The 27,938-nt window shown below is 47.0% G+C and overlaps 1 protein-coding gene across 11 annotated transcripts in view; it reads left to right on the top strand.

Annotated features, from left to right (window-relative positions):
* Nucleotides 1–27,938, top strand: part of LOC146867905 (uncharacterized) — a 1,103,481-nt gene that overhangs the window by 130,634 nt on the left and 944,909 nt on the right. For 7 of the 11 annotated variants that reach the window (XM_085608614.1, XM_085608620.1, XM_085608616.1 and 4 more), the window contains one exon: nucleotides 7,369–7,431. In XM_085608614.1, the coding sequence (XP_085464740.1) occupies nucleotides 7,369–7,431 (63 nt within the window). The remainder of the gene's footprint in view (nucleotides 1–7,368; nucleotides 7,432–27,938) is intronic. The other 4 variants (XM_085608622.1, XM_085608625.1, XM_085608624.1 and 1 more) reach the window with 1 other exon arrangement.

The raw sequence follows: 27,938 nt of genomic DNA on the forward strand, positions 1-27,938 counted from the left end.
GCCTTTGAGTGCTTCCCATAGGTTTGCCGGTGATGTCTCGGGGGTGTCATTATGTTTCAGAAAGTCATCTAGAGCGTGTTGGGTTTTTTTTTAACCTCCTTGCGGTACAGTAAGGAGTCCCTAAGTTGCCAGGATCTGGGGGGGGAGTACAGTCGAGGGCAGGGAAAGAGAGAGTGTTACCGTCCCATTGTCTGACAGTACGGCTGTATGTATCTCTACCTCCTTATTGAGTCAGAGAAGTTCCCTGGTGCCTAGGAAGTAGTCAAGCCTGGCATATGTTTTATGAGCATGGGAGTAGTAGAATGCTGTGGACTGTGGGTGTTTGGCCCTCCATAAATCCACCACCCCTAGTTGCTCCAGGCGCGACAGACCATCCGCAGTTAGCGTTCCCGATTGGCCGTACCTCTGCGCCGATCTGTCCAACGTGTTGTCAAAGACTATGTTCAGATCCCCTCCCACTAGTACTAGTTAGTCCCCTGACCCCAATGCCCTCTCTAGTGCTCCGTGCAGGAACTCTTCTTGTTTCTTCATGGGAGCATATCACGAGTGACCTATCTGCAATGGTAACTCTAACACTAGCACTGATTTCGTCTACCTTCTGTTCAATTGCCACTGGGAAGGATTTGCTCACCAGTATAGCCACCCCTGCCGACTAAGAAGGGCATAACGAAAAGAATTGCTGCGGAAAGGCCTTGGACTTCAATCAATCACAGTCCTCTACGAGGAGGTGGGTCTCCTGCAATAGGCATATATCTGCCCGTGAGGACTCTAGAAAGTTAAGAATGGCCCGTCCTTTGATCGGATTATTAAGCCCTCGTACATTGAGCGACAGCACTTGGAGGGCCCTACTAGTCATGTGAGAGTTGGACTGGTGTCCGCTCTAGTTATCCCTGTATACTCCCAGCACCCTCCGGGAATCTCGAAGATAGTGCAGCGAGTGGTATCACTACGATATGCGCAGATAAAATAACCCTTGTGTAGGCGAGTGTGGACCCCAACAAAATCCCTCTCAAAATTAACAAGCAACAATGAAGAAAAAGAGAAATATGATCATATGTCCAGTCCTGTGGTATGGCAAAACCACATGGTGAGTTCCAGGGGGGATGTAATGTGGTCTGTGGCTCGACTCCCTCCGCCCGCCGCCCCTCCTTAAGTATACATTTAGCAGAAACCGGGACCTGGCTCAGGGGGCAACAATTTTAGCCACTTCTAGGGCCGCCTGCCGACCCCTACCTATCTCTTCGGAGTCCGGTTTGGCCGGGGCACGACGGCACCCCACCCTCTGCCAGCCATTCTTCTTCGCTCTTTGAGATGATGGTGGTGGGCCCTCCGTGTATTACTCCTCTGGTGGTTCTATTCCAAGCACCTAGCTGGTCTCTGCTAGCGAGCGCAGCTGGTGGAGCTTTCCCTCCCATCGGAAAATTAATCGGAAGGGATGACCCCATGAGTAGGAAATGCCAAGACTGCGGAGGTGTGCTGTCGCTAGACGAAATGATCGACGTTTCTGCAGAGTAATAGCCGCAAGGTCTTGGAAAAGAGTGGGGGAATGGCCCCGTAGACAATGGGATGAGAGCTGCGTACTTTCTTTAGTATCTCCTCTTTCACTTGAAAGTCGTGCACATAAACCAGTATGTCCGGTGGGGAGGAAGAGTTCTGCCTGGCAAGGCCCACCCGATGTGCTCTGTCCAGTTGGATCGGGCATTGCAGAGGGCCCCCCAGGATGTGGTGAAAGAGCTCCCGGGTAAAACCAAAAATGTCCTTCCCCTCTGCCCCGGATGCCACACCCATATTTCACACATTGTTCCGCCGGGAGCATTTTTCTAAATCTTCCAGGTGGGCCTGCATGTCGATGTGCTGCTCCCACAGCCGAATGACTTATTGTTGGAGGGTTTCCGCCTCCTCCTCGCGGCTCACTTCCTTCTCCTCCCAAGTCCGCCACACGCTCCCAGAGGGTGTCCACATCTCGCCTAGTCTCTTTAATTTCCTGCGCAAATTCGCTCTTGAGAGAGTGAAGTTCATCCCGTGGGGAGGTGAACAGCGCCTCCATAAACGACCAGGTCACTGGTTCCTCCGCGTTGTGGTCTGGTTGAGATCCCAATCCTCCAGAAGGTGCGGTCGCTTCCTCCAGCGCACTCCCCCTGGAACAGGAGAGGAGGTCTTTAATCATGCGATCTTTTTTCGGGCTTCCGGTCGCCATAGTGGATAAGTTGCTTCTATCGGCCACTTGACACCTCCCAGGCCGTTGTGTAACAGTCCGTGTTCTCTGGCGCGCACCTACAGATACGCCGGGTCCCCAAGTCGTGCAGTCGGATCGTGAGGTGACCACTTGCTTGGCTGCCCGGCTGCATAAGCTCCACCCAGGGATCCGCCACCGATACTTCAGGGCTGGCGCGCAAAAAGGGCTGGGCCACTGTGTCCTGGCTTTCGGGTTGTTGCTCCCCTCCCACCCCTTGGCCTAGGATCTTCCGCCTGTAGCAACAAAGGAGGCCCTCGACCCCCCGGTACACCCCCCGCCGTGTCTGGGCCGTCTGCAGGACCACCGGCGGAATCTCCCTGGGACCCGAGGCCCCACTCTGCCCTCCTCTCCAATTCGTCGTAGCCCCGCGGGATCCTATGCCCGACTCACGACCTGTGGGCAGGAGTACTGCTTGCCAGGGTGTGCTCTGTGCTCCTCTATGCAGGTGAGTGAACGGGGAGGCACGGGGGTACTGCCACACGTGGCCTACCTCGCGCTTCCGATGGGGGCGGTTGAGGGAGCACGCTAGTCGTGCTTTCTGCCCGCCAATTGGAGGCTGCAACCAGGTACCCCACTCACCAGGAGGTTCCGCCAATTGGATTAAATGTCTGTCCCGGTACAGGTGGGCCCCGCCGAGGGTTCGTTCTGCCCCTCCCCCCTTTCCCCCCCCCCCCCTTAGTGTAGAGGAGCTTCTTCACCCTGCCCGGCATGCTGCTGTGGCCACCCGGGGTCTCTCTCCGGGTCCGCCTGACACCCGGAGATTATTTGTGAGGCAGGAGGGAATGCTGCGCGGCGGGGCCTCGCGGTCGCGGCCCTCCCCCTGGAGTCAGGCCGTGGAAGCCACGGTCCTCGTGCAGTCTCGGCCCAGTCTCAGGCCAGCGGGCCACGGCGCCTCCTCCCTGGCGCCGCCTGCAGGGCCCAGCCTCGGCCCTCCAGCGCTCCTCCACGGAGTTCCACCACAGCCGCCTGCACTGCTGAAGTCAGGAGTCCCACCGGTGCCAGATATCTCCCGTCCTGGGCCCGGAAAACAGTGTAAGGAACGGCGGTCGGCAGGAGAGTCGTCAAGGCACGACTTGCCTCTGCGCCATCTAGGCCACACCCCTGTTGAACAATTTATTTAAGGGTAGAGAGCATCATCTACTTTCCAAGATGAAATTAGGATCTATGGAAAAGATTAATATGAACATAAGGAAGACGTCGGAGATCATTGGTGCTTGTGGCCGTATCCTCAGAAAGGACACAGGTACATTTATTTGTCATGTGGTGGATTATTTAGGGCATTTTGTCTCAGGGAAAGGCATTGAACCTAAGATCAACATTTTGAAAGCAATTGAAAAGGCACCCAAACCTATCAAAAGGACCAGTTGAGGTCCCTTCTAGGCCTGATAGAATACTATGCTAAATGTATCAAACATTTGCTACTAAAACTTCATGTTTGCACAATCTAATGAAGAAGAATGTTACGGATATGTATGAGAAAGTTGATGAGTCAATTACATTGAAAATTGTAGCTGCCAAACCACTGAAAACTTTTAATATCAAAGATATGTGCCAACACTGCTGATGTTTGTACCCAAGGCCTGGAGGCAGTGTTGATGCAAAGGGGTAATGGTTGTGCTTTTACTTCCAGAGCTTTACTGGGTGCGGAATCCATATACTCCACCATTGAGAATGAAGCCCTAGCCTTATGGTGAGGTACTCATTCTGTTAAAAACTTTGTTTTTGGGAGCCAGTTTGTCCTCAGAACTGATCACAAATGCTTGGTTGATTTATTTAGTACCACAGGTTTTGGTAGAGCTACTCCCCGGATTGCTAAGTGAAATTACAGACTGCAGGAAATTCAGTGCAAACTATAGTATGTCCCCGGTGTGAATATCTTTGCTGTGGATTGTTTATCTGGTTTACTGTGAGAAACATGGTGAAGATATGCATCCTAATAATATTAAAATGGTGTGTGCTACTAGTTCTACGGATGCTGCCATGGAAGGGGCATTATCTGAGGTAGGGTGGAAGCAAGCCCCTGTGGAGAAAAGTAATATGCAAGCGGTCATGAGATACTTGTCTAAAGTGTTGCAGGATAATTATTATTTCCTGTAGAAGGGTAGTTGATCAGTTGTCGATTGTCAGGAGGGTGTTATGCAGTGTTGGTTTATTGGTGGTTCCCAAGGGAATTCGAAGCAAGGTCCTGATGTTAGTGCATGAGCGGCATATGTGCAATGAAGCCTAGAGTAAGAGAGGATTTCTGGTGGCCCAGTGGTGATAAGGAAGTGGAACATTTTGTCAGAAATTGTTGTGCATGTACTTTGTGTAACAAAACACCCAGTCCTGACGCTCCGGTAGTTAGCATTAATTTGCCTTGGCATAAATTAGCCCTAAAAATGTTATGATTGTTTAGAGTTTTAGGGAGTATGCCTAAGTTTGTTATTGTTGTGATACTTTATTTCAAGACAATTGGACAAATAATCTATGTGGAAAATATTAATTCATCTGTAATCATTGACTTTCTTCAAGTGTTTCTAAGGTAAGATTATTCAGGGGAGTTAATCACTGATAATGGCACCCAATTGGTTACCAGAGAAATGCAGGAATTCTTTTAAATCACTCGGTGTTACACATGTTAAAACTTTCCTGTATTATCCCTGTAGCAACAGACTAGTAGAAAGAGTGAACAAAGTTGTAAGCTGGCAATAATTAATAATTTGGGATGGAAGTCTGTTGTCACGGATAAGTTATGGATCATGAGAACACTCCACCCGTCTGTACTGGGATGTCACCATTTACTTTGTTGAGTGGGAGAGTAGCGGGTTCCAAATTGAACAAGGAATGTATGGACAGGAAATGTTTAAATATTGATAAATTGGAAGGCGTTATTGACATTAGGCATGCTGTTCAGAACAAGTACTGCACCTTGGGAAAAGAGTATCGGACTATCAAGGTGGATGGATGACTGGGAGAGAAGACCAAGCCATGTGCAGAAAGGGCTTTTGCAGTTTTATGCCCCTTTATGTCAAGACCCATGTAGTGGTATTAGGGAATGTAAATGTTTGGAATGAATCTTTAGTGTCAATTGTTCTGAATATATTGGCTGGTATGTACGCTTTAAATTTGGTGTGAATGACCACAAATCGGAAAAATCCACAAAAGCGTGTGGATCTGGTCAGCGTCCTTAACGGCTTAAGAGCAAACCATCAAGATTGAAAGACTTTGTGATGTAATACATTGCTGGTTGTAGTCATGTGTGCCATTTCTGTCTGATGCCATTATGCATTTATTTTATCTTTAAGGATCTATATGGTGTAACAGGTAGGTTGATGTTGTGTTGTTCTTCTCTGTTATCCTGGTTGCATTGTATCATTTGTAACTGATAAAATGTTTTTGTGATTTAAAAAAAAATAATTGTTAGGGGGAGATGGGGGGCATAGTTCTGCTTAATAACCATGATATTCTTTTTATATTTTGCTTATCTATTATGATGTTCTTTCGATGTTTTTGTTATTTTGTGTTGGAAGGGGGTGCATGGATCATGTATTGGAATTTAGAATGTGTAATACAATTCTCAGGGAGGAGCCCAGGTTCTACGAGATCAAATTCAAAAACAACAAGGTGATGGATAGAATGCTTGAATAAATCTCAGCCGCTGGCAATAGCTAGGGCTGCATCCCAACCCATCATTTTCACCCCACCATGCCACCTCCGACCCAGCCAAATGCAGATCAGTCTTAACTCTGCTCCTCATAGGAACAGTCAAACCCGAACTGCCATGCCAGGTTCTCTCTAAACCAGAACACAAGCAACACAGGACCAGTTTCACCCTTATTATGGCTCTTCAGCCAGGTATATCCAGGGCTACTGGAATTATGCGACAGGAGAGGGCCAAATTTTGTGGCAGGGTTGAGTAAATTATGTGGCAAGAAAGGCAAATCAGGCGGCTTAATGCGTCACACTTTTTAATACTATTATTTCTTTGTTTTCTAATTTGTACACTTGCTAACACTGTCTGGGCATTGGTTGTACCTCACAAGGGCAAGTTTAACACCCAAATATAGCAATAAGTAATGGAAAAGTGACTAGTTAAGGTTTGCAAAGGGATTTCCACTGTCGGCAAAATGCGTTGCAGCATTTTTAGTAACTTTTGAACCATTGGAGTTAGAAGTAACATTTTTTGCAGATGCGGCAATTCTATACTTATACATAAAACGCTGTGCCACACATTTGCATAATTCTAGTGGCCTTTGGTATAGCTTGCTTCGATGGATCAGGATGAGGCCTGAGCGAATGCCAGTGGCTGAGATTAATTCAAGCATTTTATCCATCACCTTTTTGTTGCAGTTGACACCCTAACTGCGACAGGTATGCCGAGACATGGGTCCCGTGCTCACTGTACCACAGGAATCAAGCTATACCTGGCTCATGAGCCCCTAACAGGACAAAACCAGTCGTAGGTGGCTTTTATTCTGGTTTACGGAGGACCTGGCTTAGCAGTTAGGGCTGGACTGTTCCCATTGGGGGTGGGCCAAGCAGATTTGCAAATGGCTGTGTCCAAACTGAGGTGTCATTATGAGTGAAAAATGATGGATTGATATGCGGCCCAAGTAACTACCAATGGTTGATATTAATTCAAACATTCCATCCATCACCTTGTAGTTGCTGCAGGTTCTAGGTGAGGAAGTTGCTGCCTGGACCTTGGGGACGATGGTTGATATGGAATAAACTGGTGAACTCACCTTTGTGTTCTGCTTCCTTTCACATCTGTAGCTTGTATTTGGTCATATTGAATAGATTGCATTGCTTATTAGGCAATCTATAAAAGTTGTTAAATAAAGCTAAAAAGAATTGCATATATTTTCAAGAAGTCCCATGTGAAGCTTCAAGCAAAATTGATCTATTCTAGGTCCTAAAATTGGAAATAGCCAAGAGGAACAGCAAAGAGGCAAGGTTAAAATGTTCTGCTCCAAAGATGATGTGGTGTATTATGTAACTCACTCAGGCACTGAATCCACAAGTGCCAACCAACTACTTTTCTTATGCTTGACACATGAAAGCTAGAGGTTGGTAAGTTTTACATAAATGAGAGAGAATTATGTTTGTTTCCTGTATTTCTTTATTATTTGACTCACTGTTTTGTTTCACAGCAGACAGCGAATTCGGGCTCAACAGACGGTAAAAAATGGGAGGATCCGCTGGATTTCGATGCAGTAAGTTCTGATTACAGTGTTTAATAACTTTCAGTGTGTCTTTTATGGAACCATTCAATTGTTTAGGTAATCTGTGAGGTATTCATTTATCTTAACTACTGTGCCACATTAAGGTCTTGGAATTCGAGTTGCATTTTAGGTGGATAAAGGTTAACCTGTTTTCTTCACCACAACCTATCCTCTTACAAACGCCCCTTCTGGTTACTTGTTGGATTTAAAGCGCTCTTCTGTCTATGAACATGAATGCTCTATATAGATGTTTGAATACATATGCATGAAACAAGGCCCGATGAGCTAGTGAGTGGCAGAACCATGAGAACCACCCAGCAAGTCAGGGCAAACAACTAAAATTGCCTTCCATTGACGAAAGAAGAACAGTTAGGTCTCCCAGTCCTGCCTCACCTATGTAAGAAATTGGACTATTATTTAGGGTAGGTGACTACCCACCTGAAGGAACAATCACATCCCATGTCAGGGTGAACCCTTAAAGTCAATAAATTACTTAGCTCTACCCGCTATTAGCTAAAGCACACAGCAGACACGCTTAACCTAGGGCAATCTGTAAAGTATTTATGCAGCATTAAAACAGTCATAATGAAAAATGAAAAACAATAAAAATCCCAATCCATATCAGAACAATAGAGTAGAATGTAATAAACAAAATGTCAAAAATCGAGGGGGCGTGGCTTGCCACGGAGCGTAATGGCCGCTTGAACGAGCTGCTCCGCCGATCCAGTCCGATTTTCCCCTGCATATCCGACTAATTATCCGTAATCAGGGCGAGAGCGAGGTCCGTATGACCCACCGACCGCCCGGGTGCTGAATTGACCTGAAAAAAACGGATCGATCCTGAGCAGGAGGCAGGGTGGTGAGGGGCCTGCCAACAAGCGGCATCCCTAGACTCAAGTGACGGAGCTGGAGCGCACCGCGGAACGGGACGTGAAGATTCGGGGTCGCCGCCAGCCGGAGTAGCCTGGGAACCATAATATCAGGAGAAATAGGCGGTGCGGCCAAAGAAGAAGAAGAGGGGAGCCAGCACTGAAAAGTGCCCGGTGCCCTGGGGGAATCAGGGTGGGCGAGAAGGAGGGCAGACCCATAATATTTGATGCAGCGCCGGATCGTGTGCGACGGTGAGTAAACAGGGGCAAAGCAGCAGCGAATATGGGCATACAGCAGATGCGCACCTGCGAGTGCGACATCACCCACAACGGGAGAGGACGACCCTACAGTGGTCATTTTGGTGAGGCCTAATTTGCTAATTACAGGCCAGATAACCGAACAGGGAGACTATTGTGCCCCTAATGATTTAAGACCCAGAATCGGACCCACAGGGAAGGCGCCCAGGGACCATAAGAGGGACCTCTGCACTCAAGGAAGAGGTGGCCAACGGAGGAGGCTGCAGGTAGGGTGACACACACAATACACTGCTGGTCCTGCGATTGCCTCCACTGAAGGGTGCCCGCACGCACAGTCGGTGATGGCCAGAAGTTGTTCGGCCCACAGCGGTGGGCTCATGAGCAGTGGCACCGCAATCATGACAGGGGGCAGAGGTCTACATGGCCTACACCAAACAAAACTGGCCAAGTCCGCCGTGCCCAGAGCTCACACGGCCAATCCAGTGTGGCAGATGTCTCCGGATCGCAAACGATGACCTCTCAAGCAGTAAACCCGGAACCCACATTGCAAGATGTCATGACTGCAATACTGGGGCTCAAAGCAGACCTGGCGGGTAAAATCAACACGGTAACTACGGAAGTGTCCCTGCTCAGAGCAGACCTCCGCAACATGAGGGAAAGAGTAGCCGAAGTGGAGGGAACGACGTCGGAGCTGGTGGTAGACACAAAAACCCTGCAGAAGCAAGTTCAAGAACTAACACAGACGACGAGGGATTTAGAGGCCAAGATGGAAGACCAGGAATAATATCTGTATAATGGGAGTGCTGGAGAGGGCGGAGGGACAGGCAGTAGACCTGTTTGTTGAGGACCTTATAACTAACACACTCCAGCCCACGGGCCTATCAAAGTTCTTTTCGGTGGAGCGAGCCCACAGGATCCCTGGAGTACGGCCGAAGCTGGAGCTCCGCCGCTACCCATAATTGTTAACGGAACAGGGATATGATCCTTCAGGCGGCCAGGAGCGCCCCACCGCTGAAATACGATAATGCCCTCATTACCTTCTCTCCAGATTTTATGTAGAAAGTGCAGCAGACAAACTTTTCTGGAAATTAAAAAAGAGCCTACGTGTGCAGGACATTAAGTACTCTATGCTTTTCCCGGCAACTCTTAGAGTGATGGCAAAGGGCAAGGTATGGTAATTTGATACTCCAAATGAAGCCCAAGATTGGTTAGACGGCTGGAGTACAATTACGAAGTCACGACACCAACAACAGAATACATTGAGGGAGAATGCAGTAGATCCCGACGGTGGGCCAGGTCTGTTGATATAGGAGTATTGCAGCAGAGAGAGACTCCAGGGGATGGGGATGGGGACATATGGTACCATGTTTGGTTTGGCCTGCCCGGGCGCAGATAAAGTGCGATAGCATGATGGCATATCAGTTGAAGAGCCTGTATACAGATAAGACTTATGCTTCCTATATACAGCCAAATGTGATGTAATACTGTTGCACCTGCCTAGATATAAAATGTTATAGCCCCTACGCCACACATATTGATAGGGGGTTGGGGGGAGCCGAGCCGACCCCAGTTGGGATTGTTATTATGGGGCGACAGGCACTCTGCAAGTTGGGGGGGTGGATGGTTATTAACCCGCAGGGCAGCAGGGAGGGGGGGTGGGGTTATAGACAGGGTTTGCAATGATGGAGTGGCCACCAAAGAGATGGCACAGTTTTAAAGTTATACAAGTTGATAGGCTGGCAGGGCGTGGGAGGATGACAAGGCATACCAACAGTAAATAAGGGGCAAGGTAGACTCCTCGCACACATATGGTATCTGGGATACAGCCCGAGTGTTCAATCATATACTCATGTCGGAAATGGGAACGGATGAGTGCCAGGCCTTCCCCACGGCAGGGTCAGGACTACGGGTCCTGACCTGGAATGTAAATGGGCTGTGACACAAGATCAAACGTACAGTGGTGTTACAATACCTCCGTAGACAGTATCCTGATATAGTACTAATCCAAGAATCTCACCTTAAAGGTACAACCTGCAAGGCGCTTGATAGGTTTGGATACAAGTTAGCAGCGCATGCAGGTTTCACCATGGGGTCAAGAGGGGTTGGGATCTTGCTCCGGACGACTCTACCCTTCACTCCCTGGAACATATGGCCCGACCCTCTGGGCAGATATGTGGCCATCACAGGGAAATGGGAGGGCAAAGTGCTTAGTCTCTGCTCGGTCTATGTACCACCAAGGCTCCACTCGGACAAGTTGAGGGAGTTGGGGGCCTTGTTACTAGATCTATCGGCTGGAATCCTAATAATAGGTGGGGACATGAATGTAACAATGGGTTGGACAGGATATCGGCGACGAGTTGGGAGAAGGGACAGGATCCCCTAAAAGATTTTGTGGGTGCGACTTATGGAGAATACACAATACAGAGGACAGACAATACACGTTTCACTCCGCCCCACATAGGGGGTGCTCATGCTTAGATTATCTGATGATGCAAGCAGTGCACACACATTGGTTTATTGGGACAGTGCCTAAGGCAAGGGGAATTTCTGCTCACTCACCTGTAGAAATGCACTTGAAAGGAGTTACGAGAAACTGTATCATCCCCCCAGAATGGACCCCTGGCTCTTTAAGGATAAACAGATTAGGCACGAAATAGGAGAGCAGACGGAACAATACTTCAGGGATAATGTAGGAACAGTGGACTCATCATGCACACTGTGAGAGGCCTACAAGGCGGTGATGAGGGGGTACGTGCAGGGACTTGTGGGAGGGAGAAAGAAGGCAGGACACATTAGAGAAGGAGATCCTACAACTGGAAGGGAAGGCCATGGGATGTAGCGAGACAACAGGCAGGTTAGACAGCAGATCCGACTCAAGCAAAAAGAGCTGATAGGCATAGTAGAAGAGGCAGCCAAGAAACATGCCAGAGTGACCCAAAGGCGACTATATGAGGTTGGGGACAAGGCCAACAAGTTGTTAGCATGGCTAGAAAAGAGGGAGAAAGAGCGAAGCTGGGTTCTAGAGATAAAGACTCCACAACAGGAGACTAAAACCACAGGTGCAGAAATAGCCTCAGCATTTGCGGATCGCTACGAGGCCCTGTACAAATCAGCATCCACTAGAACGGGAGAAGATTGCGCGGAGCTGCTCAGAGACCTCCCAGTCCCACGATTCTCCAAAGAGGTCAGGGAAGCGTTGGACAAAGAGCTCACGATGAAAGACATAATAGTGGCCATGGGAGACCTGCAGTCTGGTAAAGTGGCCGGTCCTAACGGAATACCCATAGAATTCTATAAGGGAGTGGCATCGAAAATAGCCCAGCACATGCTGGCTATGTATAATGAAGCCCTCAGTGGTGGAGAGCTACCCGCAGACTGGAGATTGGCCACAATGGTGGTAATACCGAAACAAGGTAAGCCACCAGAGGACTGTGAATTATACCGTCCAATATCTCTGCTTAACATAGAGGTTAAGCTACTGGCAAAGGTGTTGGCAAACAGGCTTTGTGCAGTCATTTCCCCTGTAATACACCCAGACCAGTCTGGATTCATGTTCCACAGGGCCACCAGGCATAACCTGAGAAGACTATACGGGGTGTTACATGCTACTAGAGCCGACTCGTGTGGAGACGAGGCGCTACTTTCACTTGACGCATGTATGGCATTTGATAATATAGAATGGCCATACCTGCAGGCGGTATTGGAGAGGTTTGGATTTGGGCCCTGTTTTTGCGCGTGTGTGTGGCTACTATATGTGGGCCCGCTAGCAAGAATACGAGTGAATGGAGCCATTTCGAGGGTAATACAGCTGAATAAGGGCACAAGCAGGGCTGTTCGCTCTCACCCATATTGTTTGCACTGGCACTGAAGCCCCTGGCGTCATGGGTTAGAATAGACCCATTCATCCAAGGAATAGGTGGGGGCAGGGACTGGGATGAAAAGATATCTCTGTATGCCAATGACATACTTCTATATGTCACCAACCCTGCCTCCTCTATTGGCCGAGTCAGCCATATATTCCACCTGTTCGGAACCTATTTGTGATACAGAATAAACTGGAACAAGTCCCTACTATTATGTACTGTCCGGCGCAACACCGAAACCTGCCCTCTAGCGCTTGCTCCTTAGAAATAAAAGATACATTCAATTACCTAGGTATAATAATATCTAAAGGGAACAACCAATTCCTAGAAGAGAACTTGCTCCGCCAACCAGATAGATTACGCAGAGATATTGTCCACTGGAGGAAGCTCCCACTGTCCCTAATGGGGCGTGCAGCCTTGTTCAAAATTATGGCTCTGTCACGATTCCTGTATGTCCTACAAAAAACCCCATGTAAAATACCACCTAGCTTCTTTAAACAGATAGATTCCGAACTGAGACTACTTTTATGTGACGGAGGCCATGCTAGAATTGCCCTACACAAGTTGCAGCGCAGTGTTTACGAGGGAGGGCTGGCAATTCCTGATATTAAAAAGTACTATTGGGCAGCACAACTAATTACCATTAACGAGTGGGTGTTCGCTGCAAGGGATGAAACTGCTTATAGAATGGATCGACACTACATGGAAGAGGGAGGCTGTATGGGCGAAGTGTGAGTGGTGCACTACTCCCACATACTAGGGTGACAATACAAGTCTGGAGGGAAGCTATCACATTCCTGGGTTGGAAAATCAGATTGACTGAACAAACACCACTATGGGTCGGCGACCACCTAAGGGAGGTGGGACAACTAAAAGGATTCCAACAATGGCAGACCATAGGGATAGAATACCTGGGAGACATTTGGAGAGGGAGTAAATTGATAAGCTTTGAAGACCTCAAAATAGAGTACCAGATGTCAGGTAATGAGTTCCTACGCTACTTGCAGTTACGACATGCACTAAAGAGACGTGTAGTAGATGGGGAACAAATAGCAGAATATACTCCACTTGAAGACAGGCTGCTTATGGATCCCATGCGTGAAAAGGCCGTTTCATTGGTATATAAAAAGATAATGAACAACTCCCATGACCCCTTGATGGCTGTTAGGGAGGCCTGGACAAGAGGCTTAGAGACGTTGGACGATGATGATTGGATGGAGGCGATACCGAGTCCAAGGGAGGTGGCGATAAGGGCCAGATTCCGGTTGATACAGTTGCGTATACTGCACAGATCATACACCTCCAAGGTGCTTCAGCATCAGATCGGGCGCAGTGACTCTGACCAGTGTACACGGGAATGTGAGGAAGCGGGCACATTCTTTCATATATTGTGGTCTTGCCCTAAGGTTCAACAGTTTTGGAAGGAAGCCATACATGTCATGTCAGAAGTAATTGAGCAAGTGCCATGCGAGGCCAAATGGCATATACTTTGTGTGACGGGTGAGGTAAAATGGCCAAAATATTCTAAAGTATGGCTTACGAAGGCGAGCATAGTTGCTAAACGCAACATAGCAAGGGTTTGGGGGGCGAGCCAACCATCGCGTGTGACGAAATGGCAGGAAGATCCGGACTGGTGCTGCAACGCTGAAAAGGTGGTGTTCCAGGGGAGGGGTACCCAAAGAAAGGGGACGAAATATGGGGAAGCTGGATACAATACAGAGGGCTTTAACTGTCGGCTAGCTAGCTGTGTGTATAAGAAACAGGAGAGACTATGTACGGTAAGACACTGAAAAGTACTAAACCTTGCCTTGTTAAGATGATCTTGCTTTGTATGCAAAATGATGTAAAAAAAGCAAACTTTGGAACGATACAAATGTACGGAGTGTACTTGTTGACTGTCATGCTGCCAGGTTTTGTTCATTTAATAAACAGATTTACAAAAAAAATATGACAAAAATCCAATAAGGGAACCAGAGATTTGACTTTTTAAAGATTTAAGGGAAAGTAGGGCCAAAAAGCAGAAATCATCAATGGTCGCGGTAAAACGAGACCCAGGCACAATTTAAGGCTGACTGAAATGTAATGCTTGTCAGATAGACAAACCAGGTTCATCCTGGTCAAAGATTTTACCTTCTAACTTGGGGCCTGATTCAAATTTGTGGTAGAGAGGGAACTCTTGTCACAAATGAGTTCCCTCCCCGGCAAGACTATGGTCTGCCTGCCTGATTTTGATATGAGTGGACCATAGTATGACGACGGCAGAGTAAGGGCTGTCAGAGATTTTGCAATATGTCTGTCCACCTACTTTAGATGAGCGGGCATATACCTGTTTTTTTATGCGCATCACCGAGAGTAAAAATTTGTCAGTAAGTTGTACTGAAATGTGCTCAATGCCCTACTCGACATTAATTTTCAAAAAGAGTATCTAACTTTGGGACTTTCCTTTAAAAAATAAACAACATTTTTAACTTTGCCCGATGTCTCTATCTTGTTTGAATGAGCCATCCAGCAAAGTTACAATGCATTGACAGGAACAACTTTGACAACGGTTCCTGTCAATGTTTGAAATATCAGCTGGGCCGACAAACAATTCAGAATTTGTTGGTCGGCATCTTTATCAGGGCGAATATGTAATTTACTTTGTCAGCCTGGTGGAGGATGTGCCCAAATATAAGCCCCTTACCCCTTAAGTCCCAACAAATCACAGGAGTATTTCTGAGGACCCCAGGATGTCAGGGGAGGCACTTAGAGATTCACCAGGTGTCAGATAGTGGCCAGCAGCAGTGCCCTGTCCAGGTCTCGTTGCCAATGGTCAGCTGGCTACTTCCAGGAAAAGGCCTCTTGCAGCATGTGGTCTCCCTGTAGCCACACAGGAGGTCAACCAACTGACCTCTGAAGTCCACTTCTTTGTCCTGGGTACATGAGAGAGCAGGTCCAGTCCTTCTCAAGGCTCCTCTCAGGTGACAGCCAGCAGGACCAGCCCGCTTATGATCTTACATAAGTCCGTCCAGAAAGTGTTCTGATGTGGGTGCCACATTTATAACTGGCCATATTGTCTGTATGGGTGACTCCTGGCCACTCCCTAGCCAATTGGGTAATAGTTCCTGGGGCCAAACCTACCCCCTTTTTAGGTCTCGCTGAGACAGCGAAAGCTGTCTCTTTGAGACATTTTGTAAGTGGGCTTTCAAAAGTGCTACCTGCATGGTTTTGCTGGCCTAGGGCTTGAGTGCACGATGGCGTGCACGTGCACAGCTGCTCCTCTGCGTCTTGCATTCCCCCCTCCCTTCTCACCCAGCCCTTTGATGCTCTGCTCGATTACTTTCACTTTAGCCGCTTTGACCCTTGCATTCCCCCCTCCCTTTTCACCCAGCCCTTTGATGCTCTGCTCGATTACTTTCACTTTCGCCGCTTTGATGTTTGATCGTAAACGCGATCACTTCCGCTTGGCATAGCCTGTACTTGTTCTATTTGTCCTCACATATGCTCTTCCCTCTATGTTTTTCTCTCTGGTCTCACATGTGCTATTCCCTCTGTATTTTCACTCTGCCCTCACATGTGCTTTTCCCTCTCCATTTTTCTCTCTTTCCTCACACATGCTATTCCCTCTGTATTTGTCTCTCTTCCCTCACATGTACTCTTCCCTCTGCATTTTTTCTCTATGCTCTCACATGTGCTCTTCGCTCTGTATTTTTTTCGCTGCCCTCGCATGTGTTCTTCTCTCTATATTTTTCTCTCTGCTCTCACATGCTCTCTTCCCTCTATGTTTTTATCTCCGGTCTAACATGCGCCCTACCCTCTGTATTTTTCGCTTTGCTCTCACATGAGCTCTTCCCTGTCTATTTTTCCGCTTGGCATAGCCTGTACTTGTTCTCTTTGTCCTCACATATGCTCTTCCCTCTATGTTTTTCTCTCTGGTCTCACATGTGCTATTCCCTCTGTATTTTCACTCTGCCCTCACATGTGCTTTTTCCTCTCCATTTTTCTCTCTTTCCTCACACATGCTATTCCATCTGTATTTGTCTCTCTTCCCTCACATGTACTCTTCCCTCTGCATTTTTTCTCTATGCTCTCACATGTGCTCTTCGCTCTGTATTTTTTTCGCTGCCCTCGCATGTGTTCTTCTCTCTATATTTTTCTCTCTGCTCTCACATGCTCTCTTCCCTCTATGTTTTTATCTCCGGTCTAACATGCGCCCTACCCTCTGTATTTTTCGCTTTGCTCTCACATGAACTCTTCCCTCTCTATTTTTCTCTCCTCCCTCACATGGACTCTTCCCTCTGTATTTTTCTCTCTGCCCTCACGTGCTTTTCCCTCTGTATTTTTCTCTCTGCCCTCACATACTCTTCCCTGTATGTTTTCCTCTTTGCCCTCAAGTACACTCTTCCCTCTGATCACATGCATACACAACTATGCACACATACAAACACACACATGCATTTACACACACATATGAACATATACAAACACACACAGACATGCATAAACATATGCATATACATGCACACCAACCCCACATACACATATAAACAAGCACGCACACCAACATACTCAAACACATATACATACACACAAACATGCATACACAGACAGAGGTATACACACAAACATATGTGTACACATCCATGAAGACAAATAAACACAATGACACACCCATACTTGCACACCAACACACACATGGAAACTGGCTCTTACAGAACACCTACCCCCAAATGTGACCAATCCCAATACAGCCACTGTCAATTTTGATAACTGGATCTCCAGTTCCCTTGACCTAGTCCTACCAGAGGAAACTTTGCACTTAATAAACAGAGCCAAAGTTGCCCCCTGGTACTCCCCGGCTCTCAGGACTATGAAGCAATCTTGCCGCAAACTAGAGAGAGCCTGGAGACAAGATTACTCACAATCAAAGCAAGTTGAGTATAGAGCCGCAATAAAGCTCTATAAAAACCAAATAAAATCTGCACAAGCCCATTTCTATGAAGCCAAAATCAACCTAGCTGCAAACTCCCCCAAAGAAATTTTTAAAATAGCCAAATCTTTAATTTCTCCCCCTCCCCCCGAGCGTCTGTCACCTGACGGCGCGCAAACCCGTTGTAATAATTTAGCCACTTTCTTCTCCCAGAAGATCCAGGCCATCTATTCTTCATTTTCCACTGGCAGTGGTGACATGGACCACACCACCACCACAGATTCCGACTTCTTAGTCCCCAGCTCACTGGATGAATTCCCCCTCCTAGATTCCGACACTTTAGACAGAATGCTTCTTAAAGTCACCTCGGGATCCCCCAATGACCCAGCACCCCCGCAAACTCTCAATAAGGTGATGGATATCATCCGCCCTGTCATCCTGGATGTCCTTAATGCTTCCATCTCCTCTAACTCCGTCCCAGCACCATGGAAATGTGCGATGGTTAGGGCCCTTTTGAAAAAGCCCACCTTGGACCAGAACAACTTGGCCAATATCCGCCCCATTTCCCTACTTCCCTGGATGAGCAAACTGCTTGAAAGGCACATCAATAATATCTTAGTGGACTACTTAGAATCAAATAGTCTGCTATGCGCCTCTCAGACGGGTTTCCGCCCGCAGCATGGAACTGAAACTGCTCTCCTAGCAGTGACGGAAGAAACTAGACTGGTGCTGGACCGGGGAGGAAAAGCAGCCATCATACTACTCGACCTCAGTGCCGCGTTCGACACTGTCAACCATGCCACACTACTACATCGCCTGAAAGGCATGGGCGTGTCGGGCGCGGCCCTGGAATGGCTGACCTCCTTCCTGGACGAGCGCTTCTTCCAGGTGTTTGAGGGCAAAGCAGTGTCCCCTAAGCAACCACTTAGATGTGGGGTTCCCCAGGGCTCCTCCCTGAGCCCCACACTTTTTGATGTCTATATGCGACCTCTAGCGGAGATAGTCCAGCCCTTTGGCGTGCGTATTGTCACCTACGCGGACGACACCCAGTTGGTGGTCTCTCTGGACCACACTGAGGAGTCGTCCAACACCCTGGGCCTCTGTCTAGAGGCCGTTGCTAAGTGGATGCAATCTTCCTGTCTCAAACTTAACGGGGAGAAGACAGAGATTATGCTATTGGGCAACCCTCCTCCGACCATTTTGACATCAATTTGGCCCACCTGCCTTGGTGCTCCTCCCCCTCCCAAACCGCAGATAAAGAGTCTGGGAATCTGGCTCGATAAAGCGCTGGACTTCTCGGTCCAGGCTACCAAAACTGCCTCCACGTGTGTCGGCCTAATGAAAATGCTCCGCAAAGTCCTCCCTCTGCTTCCTTCCCAGGCAAGAAGAGTCATGGTTCAGGCCCTGATACTCTCCCGCCTGGACTATGGAAACGCACTATACCTAGGTGCCCCGGCTTCAGTGACCAACAGGCTCCAAGTCACGCAAAACTGCGCCGCCCGATTATTATTCAACATCCCCCGCTGGCAGTCAGCCAAGAAAGCTCTAAAAGAATTGCACTGGCTCCCGATGGCTGCTAGAGCACAGTTTAAGGCTATGTGCATTGTGCACAAATCTTTCCATCGAACAGGCCCTGCCATCCTGTCCCCCTTAGTCGTGCCCTATGCTCCATCCAGAGCCCTTCGCTCCGGATCATTGCACCTAGTTACCACTTCTAAAATCAACAAAGCACGTTGGGGCGGCCGTTCCTTCTCCCATACTGCTGCGAGACTTTGGAACTCCCTCCCCTTAGCCCTCAGAGAAAATAATAACCGGCTGGCTTTTAGGAAAGCTTTGAAAACCCACCTGTTCGCAAAAACGTGCTAGTCTCACCCTGCGGCCCGCCACAGTGATCAATGAAAGCGCTGCGAGGCCTCCAGGTAGTCTATGCGCTATATAAATATAATTTTTCATTTCATTTCACATGCATACACAAACATACACATACTAACACACAAACATGCATACACACACAGATATATACATATAGACACACACACTATGCACACACGCATCTCCCGTACTGTCTCAGGGGAAGAGTCGGTGTCAGCTGTCTCCTAGAGGGAGATCTCGCATGAGACAGTAAGACTCAGAGACATGTGGCGGTGGGGAGAGACAGACATGCATCCCTTTAATTGTGTTGTTGCAAGATGGTGACTATCTTCTGCCACTGGTGCATTCAGATAAGCGGCAGGAAGTTAGTCGGACACATGCACTGGTTTCAATTTCGAGAAAGTGGGGTGAACGTTTCACAGATCGGGAGTGTGTGTCAACACGTGTTTCTCCTTCACGGCAAGGCCAATCAGTACGTTTTGTTTAACCGTGTGGTCATGAATCCTTTAATTGCATAAGTGAGCGGGTATGGATGTAAACAAAAATGTAACACTAATACCACATTTTCTGTCACTCTTGTGAACAGGTTTGCTGTGAATGTATGAATGAGAATGGCGTTTTAGAATACGTTGCATGGAAAAGGGTCAACATGGTGTATACGTGTTTTTTTTAATTTATTTTTTATTGCATGGTTAACGTCATGATATACCGCATTCGGATGCTTCATTGCAGATCAGTTGTTTGGCCCGTGGTTATTTACGAGTTTGGAAAATACTTTTGTATTGTTTCGATTCTTTTTGTCTCTGACCTATCTCTTGGCTGCGTCCTTACTCTCTCCCATCTTCTCTCTCCACCTCTTTGCTACATGTTCTCTCGTAATGTTTTCATTTTCCCCAACTCTCCTCTTTACTCTCTCTAATTCTTTTTTTGCTCCTTTTCTGTCTCTGTCCCTTCTCTCCTCTTTCTCTCCCCACCTGTCCCTTCTCTAACCCCACTCCTCTTCCTCTGCCCGCCCCCCCATCCCTCTCTCTCGCAGTACTGCAGCATAGGCAGCACCAGTTCTCTGATGCCTTCTCAGTGTTGGCCCTGGGGGTGGAGGAGGTAAGTCAGCCCCCCAAGTGAATCCCATTATCAACAGATAGTGAACCTCTATTTACCAACAAGTACGGAGCGGTCTCGGGTGACGGCTGATGCGAACAGTGATCTGCTCTCGGCCCCGGCAGGGCCTGTGGGGTGGGGGCGTTACCTTACACTAGGAGAGGAATTAAAAGTGATATCCTCCCCTCCCCCCCACTCCACCACTGTCTCTCCTCACCCTCCACCTCTCTCTCTCCTCCACTTCTGATTCCCTTCCAACTCGGTCTCTCCTTACCCTCCACCTCGGTCTCTCCTTACCCTCCACCTCGGTCTCTCCTCACTCTCCACCTCGGTCTCTCCTCACCCTCCGTCTCTCCTCACTCTCCACCTCCGTCTCTCCTCACTCTCCACCTCCGTCTCTCCTCACCCTCCACCTCTCCTCACCCTCCACCTCCGTCTCTTCTCACCCTCCACCTCCGTCTCTCCTCACCCTCCACCTCTCCTCACCCTCCACCTCCGTCTCTTCCCACCCTCCACCTCCGTCTCTCCTCACCCTCCACCTCACCCTCCACACGTGTCTCTCCTCACCCTCCACACGTGTCTCTCCTCACCCTACACGCACCCTACACGTGTCTCTCCTCACCCTCCACGTGTCTCTGCTGCACGCCACACACTGCTGCACGCCTCACACTGCTGCACGCCTCACACTGCTGCACGCCTCACACTGCTGCACGCCTCACACTGCTGCACGCCTCACACTGCTGCACGCCTCACACTGCTGCACGCCACACACTGCTGCATGCCGCTGCACGCCACACACTGCTGCACGCTTCACACTGCTGCACGCCACACACTGCCACACACTGCTGCACGCCGCACACGGCTGCACGCCGCACACGGCTGCACGCCACACACTGCTGCACGCCACACACTGCTGCACGCCACACACTGCTGCACGCCACACACTGGTGCAACCGGCACACACTGATGCAACCGGCACACACTGATGCAACCGGCACACTGCTGCACACTGCTACATTACTCACTGCTGCATGCTGCACGACACTGCTGCACGCCGCACACTGCTGCACGCCGCTGCACGCCACAGTGCTGCATGCCTCACACTGCTACACGAAACACTGCTGCACGCCGCTGCACATCACAGTGCTGCATGCCTCACACTGCTACATGAAACACTGCTGCACACCGCACACTGCTGCACGCCGCACACTGCTGCACGCCGCACACTGCTGCACGCCGCACACTGCTGCACGCCGCACACTGCTTTTATGCGAGTTTATGCTACTGACATTGTAAATGACAAGGCCTTTTATTTGTTTTAAAACCAAAACATAAAAGGCATTGTAATTTTACAAAGCCAATAGCTCAAACTCTTATAAATGCGAGACCTATTGCATTGCAAATGCTTGTTCAGTAGTTCCTGTTTGCCATACTGCAGAAAGGCCTAAAATGCCATATGTCAGTGACTTTTTCAAGATGGCGAAAATATTTGACCAAAATGGACTTGGGCCCTGAGGCCTTGGTGTGGGTGTGTGTGTAGGGTGTAAGTGTGTGTATATTTATGTAGGGTGCATACATGTGTGTGTGTACGTAGGGTATGTACTATGGTAATCCTAGTGTCCTCTTACATCTAACACTAAAATCCAATTTGAAGCAGGCACTGTATCTACAATAAACCCAGAGACAGAAGTCTCGTAGAACAAAAGCATGGTCCTTCAGCAACCAGACCAGGAATCTAAAGGAATTATTTGGCCACAGCCCTCACCCTGCATATTTTGTTGACTTCAGGTCAGTTATCTCTGCCCATTCAGGTCAGCCTCCTTTCACACATTTTCCAACACTTAAGGCTGAGCACATGCTTAGAGCTGGTTAAGGTGTATGTTAATTAGCCTTCTGACAGTTCAGGTATGTAAAAGGTAACTTTAAAAAAACGATTCTGAGCGCGGGCGGGGCCATGAAGGAACGGTTCCGTCATAAGCACAGCCCAACCGACGTGCATGACGGAACCGTTCCGTCATCGGCGTCGAAGAGGTTAAACTGCAGCAGTCAGGCTACAATTAAAGCAAAAGACACACAATTGATGGACGAAATGCAGGTCAAATCAAAACATTCACCACCAGTCAAGAGATCTGGGTTAAATCCATCATTCTTTTGCTCACCATGCCACCCCAGTTTAGACCTGGCCATATGCAAATCAGTCTTGACCCTGTGCCTCATGGGAACAGTCCAGCCCAACTTCCAAGCCAGGTCCTCCCTGGAGCAGAAACAAGCATCCTAGGACTGGTTTTGGGGTTTCACCCCTCTTCAGCCAGAATAGCTTGTTTCCAGTGGCACAGTGAGCCCAGGACCCACGTCTGGGCATACCTGGCACACTTAGGGCGAGAAAGCAAAAGATACCCAATTAATGGACAGAATGCAGAACAAATCAAAACATTCACCCCCAGTCAAGAGATCTGGGTTAAATCCATCATTCTTTTGCTCACCATGCCACCCCAGTTTAGACCTGGCCATACGCAAATCAGTCTTGACCCTGTGCCTCATGGGAACAGTCCAGCCCGAACTGCCAAGCCAGATCCTCCCTGGACCGGAAACAAGCATCCTAGGACCGGTTTCGGGGTTTCACCCCTCTTCAGCCAGGATAGCTTGATTCCAATGGCACAGTGAGCCCAGGACCCACGTCTGGACATACCTGGCGCACTTAGGGTGAGAAAGCAAAAGACAAAAATTGATGGACGGAATGCAGAACAAATCAAAACATTCACCCCAGTCAAGAGATCTGGATTAAATCCATCATTATTTTGCTCACCATGCCACCCCAGTTTAGACCTGGCCATATGCAAATCAGTCTTGACCCTGTGCCTCATGGGAGGACCTGGCCTGGCAGTTCGGGCTGGAATGTTCCCACTGGGTGCAGGGTCAAGTCTGATTTGCATATGGCTGGATCTAAACTGGAATAGCACGGTGAGCAAAAAAACAATGGATTTAGGCCCAGATCTCTGTAATGGGGTGGATGTATGACATTGTTCTGCTTTCTGTCCCTCAATTGTTCTTTTTGCATTTGTCTCCCCAAGTGGGACGAGTATGCCCAGACGTGGGTCCCGTGCTCTCCATGCTACTGGAGTCAAGCTATCCTGGCTGATTAAGGCTGCAAGCCCGAAATCGGTCCTAGGATGCTTGTTTCCAGTCCAGGGAGGACCTGGCCTGGCAGTTCGGGCTGGACTGTTCCCATTGGGCGCATGATCAAGACTGATTTGCATATGGCTGGATCTAAACTGGAATGGCATGGTGAGCAAAAGAAACAATGGATTTAGGCCCAGATCTCTGTACTGGGGTGAATGTATGACATTGTTCTGCATTCTGTCCATCAATTGTTCTTTTTGCATAGGCTACAATTATAGGCCTAAAACCATGTTGTCCTTGTCACACTGGTGGATGGCAAAATAAGTGCTACAGTCCACAAGTGACATTCTGCTTTCACGCCTGGGTGCTCTTTTTACACCATATGCTATGGACTTAAAGGCAGGGTAAATATAGCAATTAAGAATAGGTCATTAACCATGTTTAAATGGTAATGTGTGGAAATCGAATTTCAGTGAATATTTATCTTTTGTGCATCACCGAGCAAAATGTCTTGATATGTTTTGATCCTATTAATATCTTTGTTTCATCTAACTTTAGAATTACTAAAAAATTTACTTTATTGCTGCTTTCCTAATGGCTGAATGTGTACAGTTCATTTACAGCTATTTACATTTTGTTGTGTGTAACAAAAAATTACTTACTGCAGCTTTCTTTTTGAACTCTGTACCCCTGCAAGATTTTCACATAATTCACTTTACTTTACAAACTCTTCACACTTTTCAGCCAGAGAAAGTAATCACCAACCCCCATGTTAAAAAAAAATCCATCAATTTGTCAGAAGACATACCCTGACATTTGGCCTCTGTCTTTGATGGGCTGCAAATGTGACATGGTAAATACATAATTTAAATGCATCTTTATTTATTGATTGGACTTTTGTGACCAACCAAAAATCGGCTTGCAATCCACCATGAGGCCGTGACCCACAGTTTGGAAAATACTGGCCTTGGCCTTGCTGCCCATTGGAATGGGGATGTGTGCTCTTGAAGGCTGATCAGGAATGTTATGTTAGTGGGATAACCAACATGATATTTAACATTGAACCTGAACTTCGAAAGCTGATGCGCTGCAATGCCCAGCTAGTAATATATGATGTGGGAAGGACATACTACCAACAAGATCCTGATCATGTTGATTATTCCAAGTGATGGCTAGTCGGGGCATTTTAGATAGGCTGTCTATGGCAAAATGCTATCATATGCTGGTATGATTTGCTATTGAAGGCAGTCGCAATTTAAATATGGTGCCTGTCCTCATTTTATAATATGCGACAGTAATAGGCCTTGAGCGAATCTAGATGTTAATTCATTACACGGCTGGAGGCGACTATTATGCATGTTCAAAGCCCTGTAATGCAGCATTGGCCTCATGCTTAATTGGTTGCAAATATAACTTCACAAACATACTTGCATTTGACCAATCTGCCGTTCTTAAAATCTCAGTTAGATTTCCACCAAACCAACAAACCTTACTTGAAGGATGTGTACCAGCCTTCATCATATCCACTCGTACATCAAGCATCACCCATCTCATCCATCTTGCTATGATAGTTGACAACACAGCTTTGTAATATTTAACATTTGAAATCAACAACTGGTCATTACCTGAAGCTCTGAATTCAAGTACCCTGGTCTCGTATGTTGATTCCACCACAAAACAATTTCACAACTTTGGAATATTGGATACAACACGTGCATAGATCAAAATGCATTCCATGAAAACCATAATACCTGTGGCCCAACTACAATGCTGTTACATCTGAAACTGTTCTGAAAGAAATTAAACAAAGCAATGCAGCCAATAATCTGAGTCAGTTGCTTTAAAGTTGTTAAAGATAGAAAAGTATTCCATGGCCTTAATACAAAAATGTTTGAAACAAATTTATATCCCATACAAAATCATAGCATGGTCTAGGAGGCCTCCTTGTTCTCATATCCTTTACAACCCCACAAATCAAAGCGTGCTACCAATAGCTCATCAATTCACTAACTATTATCCTGCTTAAATAGCAGATCTTGAACAATTCACTGTGCTATAGGGAAGACTTTTCTGAAATCACTCTTTTAAAAAACGTGGACACCTGAATTCAAGGAGCCTTCATGGAATCCAGGTCCTTCTCCAAGCACCAGCTACTCAATATTCTCCATATGCCCTTATAACTCTTCCTCATACCTGGACCACAAGATTTATCTGGTAGTACGTTCGCTTTTCTTGAAAGATCTGAACATCCCCGAAATCCTCTGAAAACCCCAGACCAGAAGGCTCAAAACTCCTGACTAAACTAAAGGATGTTCATCCTCGTCTGGGACAACTAGCAAACCTTTTCTCTCTGGTATTAGGACAAGTTCTTCTATTGCTAATTTCAAAACTCCTGGGGAACAAGGTTGAGATGCTCAAATAAGAGTAACAAGTATTAACTGACACCTCTCCCTTCAACTTTCATCCAAACTCTCTGGATCATTGCAAAAAGCGGTAATGCACACCTCTGATGAGACTCCAACTCTGTGGGAAAGCATCCATTGCACATGCCTCCATGTCTGTTCTCCAACTGAAGTACTTCTCTACTTGAAATTGCAGCCTGCTTGCAAACACATCTACTTCTATTGCATTCCACTGTTTCACTATTCTCCTGAAACAAAGTTGACTCAACATCCTTGACTCTGATATGTGCCTTTAATTGCATCCTGCTACCTGATTCCCTGTTCAGGTTAAATATTTTGCCATCAAAGAGATTTTGTGCTCCAAACAGAATCACTACAAATCCATTTGCAAGTGTGCTAGTTGCTTCGATCTGCTCTCACCTAAACACTTGATGTAAGTCACTGTGGATACATTGTTCATCCAAAAATGCATTTCTTTCCAAAGTATTCTTGAAACTTTTCAATGCATTCATACTTGCTAACAGCTCTGGGGAATTTATATGAAAAAAACTCACTTCTTCTGACCACTTTCCGCCACGTTTCTCAATAGAACCAAATCCAATGCACAACCAAAAATAGCCCGCTCGTTCCAAGCTTCTAGGTTGTCCAGCCACCAAATTAACCCTTTGTTTGCTTCCTTCTGCCAACTAAGATTGTCCGCATACCACAAACCTTTCCTTAAAACTGCTGTCTTCAAGCTTTGCAAGACCCTGTAATGCAATGGACCCGAACAAATTGTCAGTGCAGAGGAAGACAGAAGCCAATCACTCGGGCCAGATCTCTCGGAGGTAATATCTCCCTTTTTAGAATCAAACACATTTCCCTTTTTATCAGTTTTATTTCTGTTTCTGGTAACAGTAATCTTTCTATGCTGTTAGAAAATAGTTTTCTGCATTAATAATGAAACCCAGATCCTCGAAGAAGTTTCTTGTTAAGTTCAAAGAAACTAATAGCACTGCATGATCTTAAGACATTAAAAGAATGCAATCCAGATAAATGATCTGGATGGCATCACATGACATCACTGGACCCAACATTTTTGTAGAACACCAAGGTACCAGAGTCAGTCCGAAAGAATGACAAAGGAATTGATATAAGAGATCCCTCAACCTGAGCAGAAGAAATTTCGGATTCTCCTCGTTGCTCCTGTAAAGTAAGTATCCTTCAAATCCAACTTCACTAACCAATCCTTTTCTCGTAAAATGCCTCTAACAGATGGATGCCCTCTTTCATAAAATGTCTGTAACCTAGGAATTTGTTTAAATTGCTTAAAATGATGACTGAAGAGCAACCTTTGTCTTTCTTGTCCACTAAAAATATAGTACTCACAGTGCCTTCCCCAGGTGTGTATATTTGTTCTGTAGCATCCCTTTGTAACATCTGTGTCACCTCAACATCCCTAATTCCATCTGCTCTTTGTCTAACTCTATTTTGAAACCTCTGATGATTTTCAAAACCAAAACATAATTTTTTAACTTCTGCCATCTCTGATAGAATAACCTTGGTCCTCCAAATTTTCTTGCCTAATTTCTTCCTCTAGTAGCTCGATTTTTTCCACATCTACCTTGTGGGGAAAAAAAAGCCAGTTGCTGATTGAAATCCCCCTGCGGTACCTCGTCCTTGATAATAATTCTGGGATCTTTGTAATCCTAGGCTTGGTAGTCAGTCCCCTCCTTCCAGCCCTTCCAAAAACAGTTCTGACTATGCACTCATATTTGACAGAGCCTCATTTAGAGCTGTGAAACTTGACTCATACTTGCTTAACGATCTAACAAGACCCTCATTTTTTTCTTATTAATATATTTATTGATTTTGACTGTCATTTACTACATACTCATCACATTGCATAAATGCAACAGCATTTCCATACCTGCTTGTACATTTGCAGTTTGCGTTGTATATATTGCTAGCATGCTGTAATCATAAGATATAGTATGACACTTTTAACACAACTACTGAAATACCCCCCCCACCCTCTACATGAACCCTTATATAATTGTATATAACATGTGTAAATATACAACATATTCAGGCATGGTTTGTCCTAACAGCAGCATCCCCGTACAGG

This window comes from Triturus cristatus, chromosome 1_2 (assembly GCF_964204655.1).
Source record: "Triturus cristatus chromosome 1_2, aTriCri1.1, whole genome shotgun sequence".
NCBI classification, from domain to species: domain Eukaryota; kingdom Metazoa; phylum Chordata; class Amphibia; order Caudata; family Salamandridae; genus Triturus; species Triturus cristatus.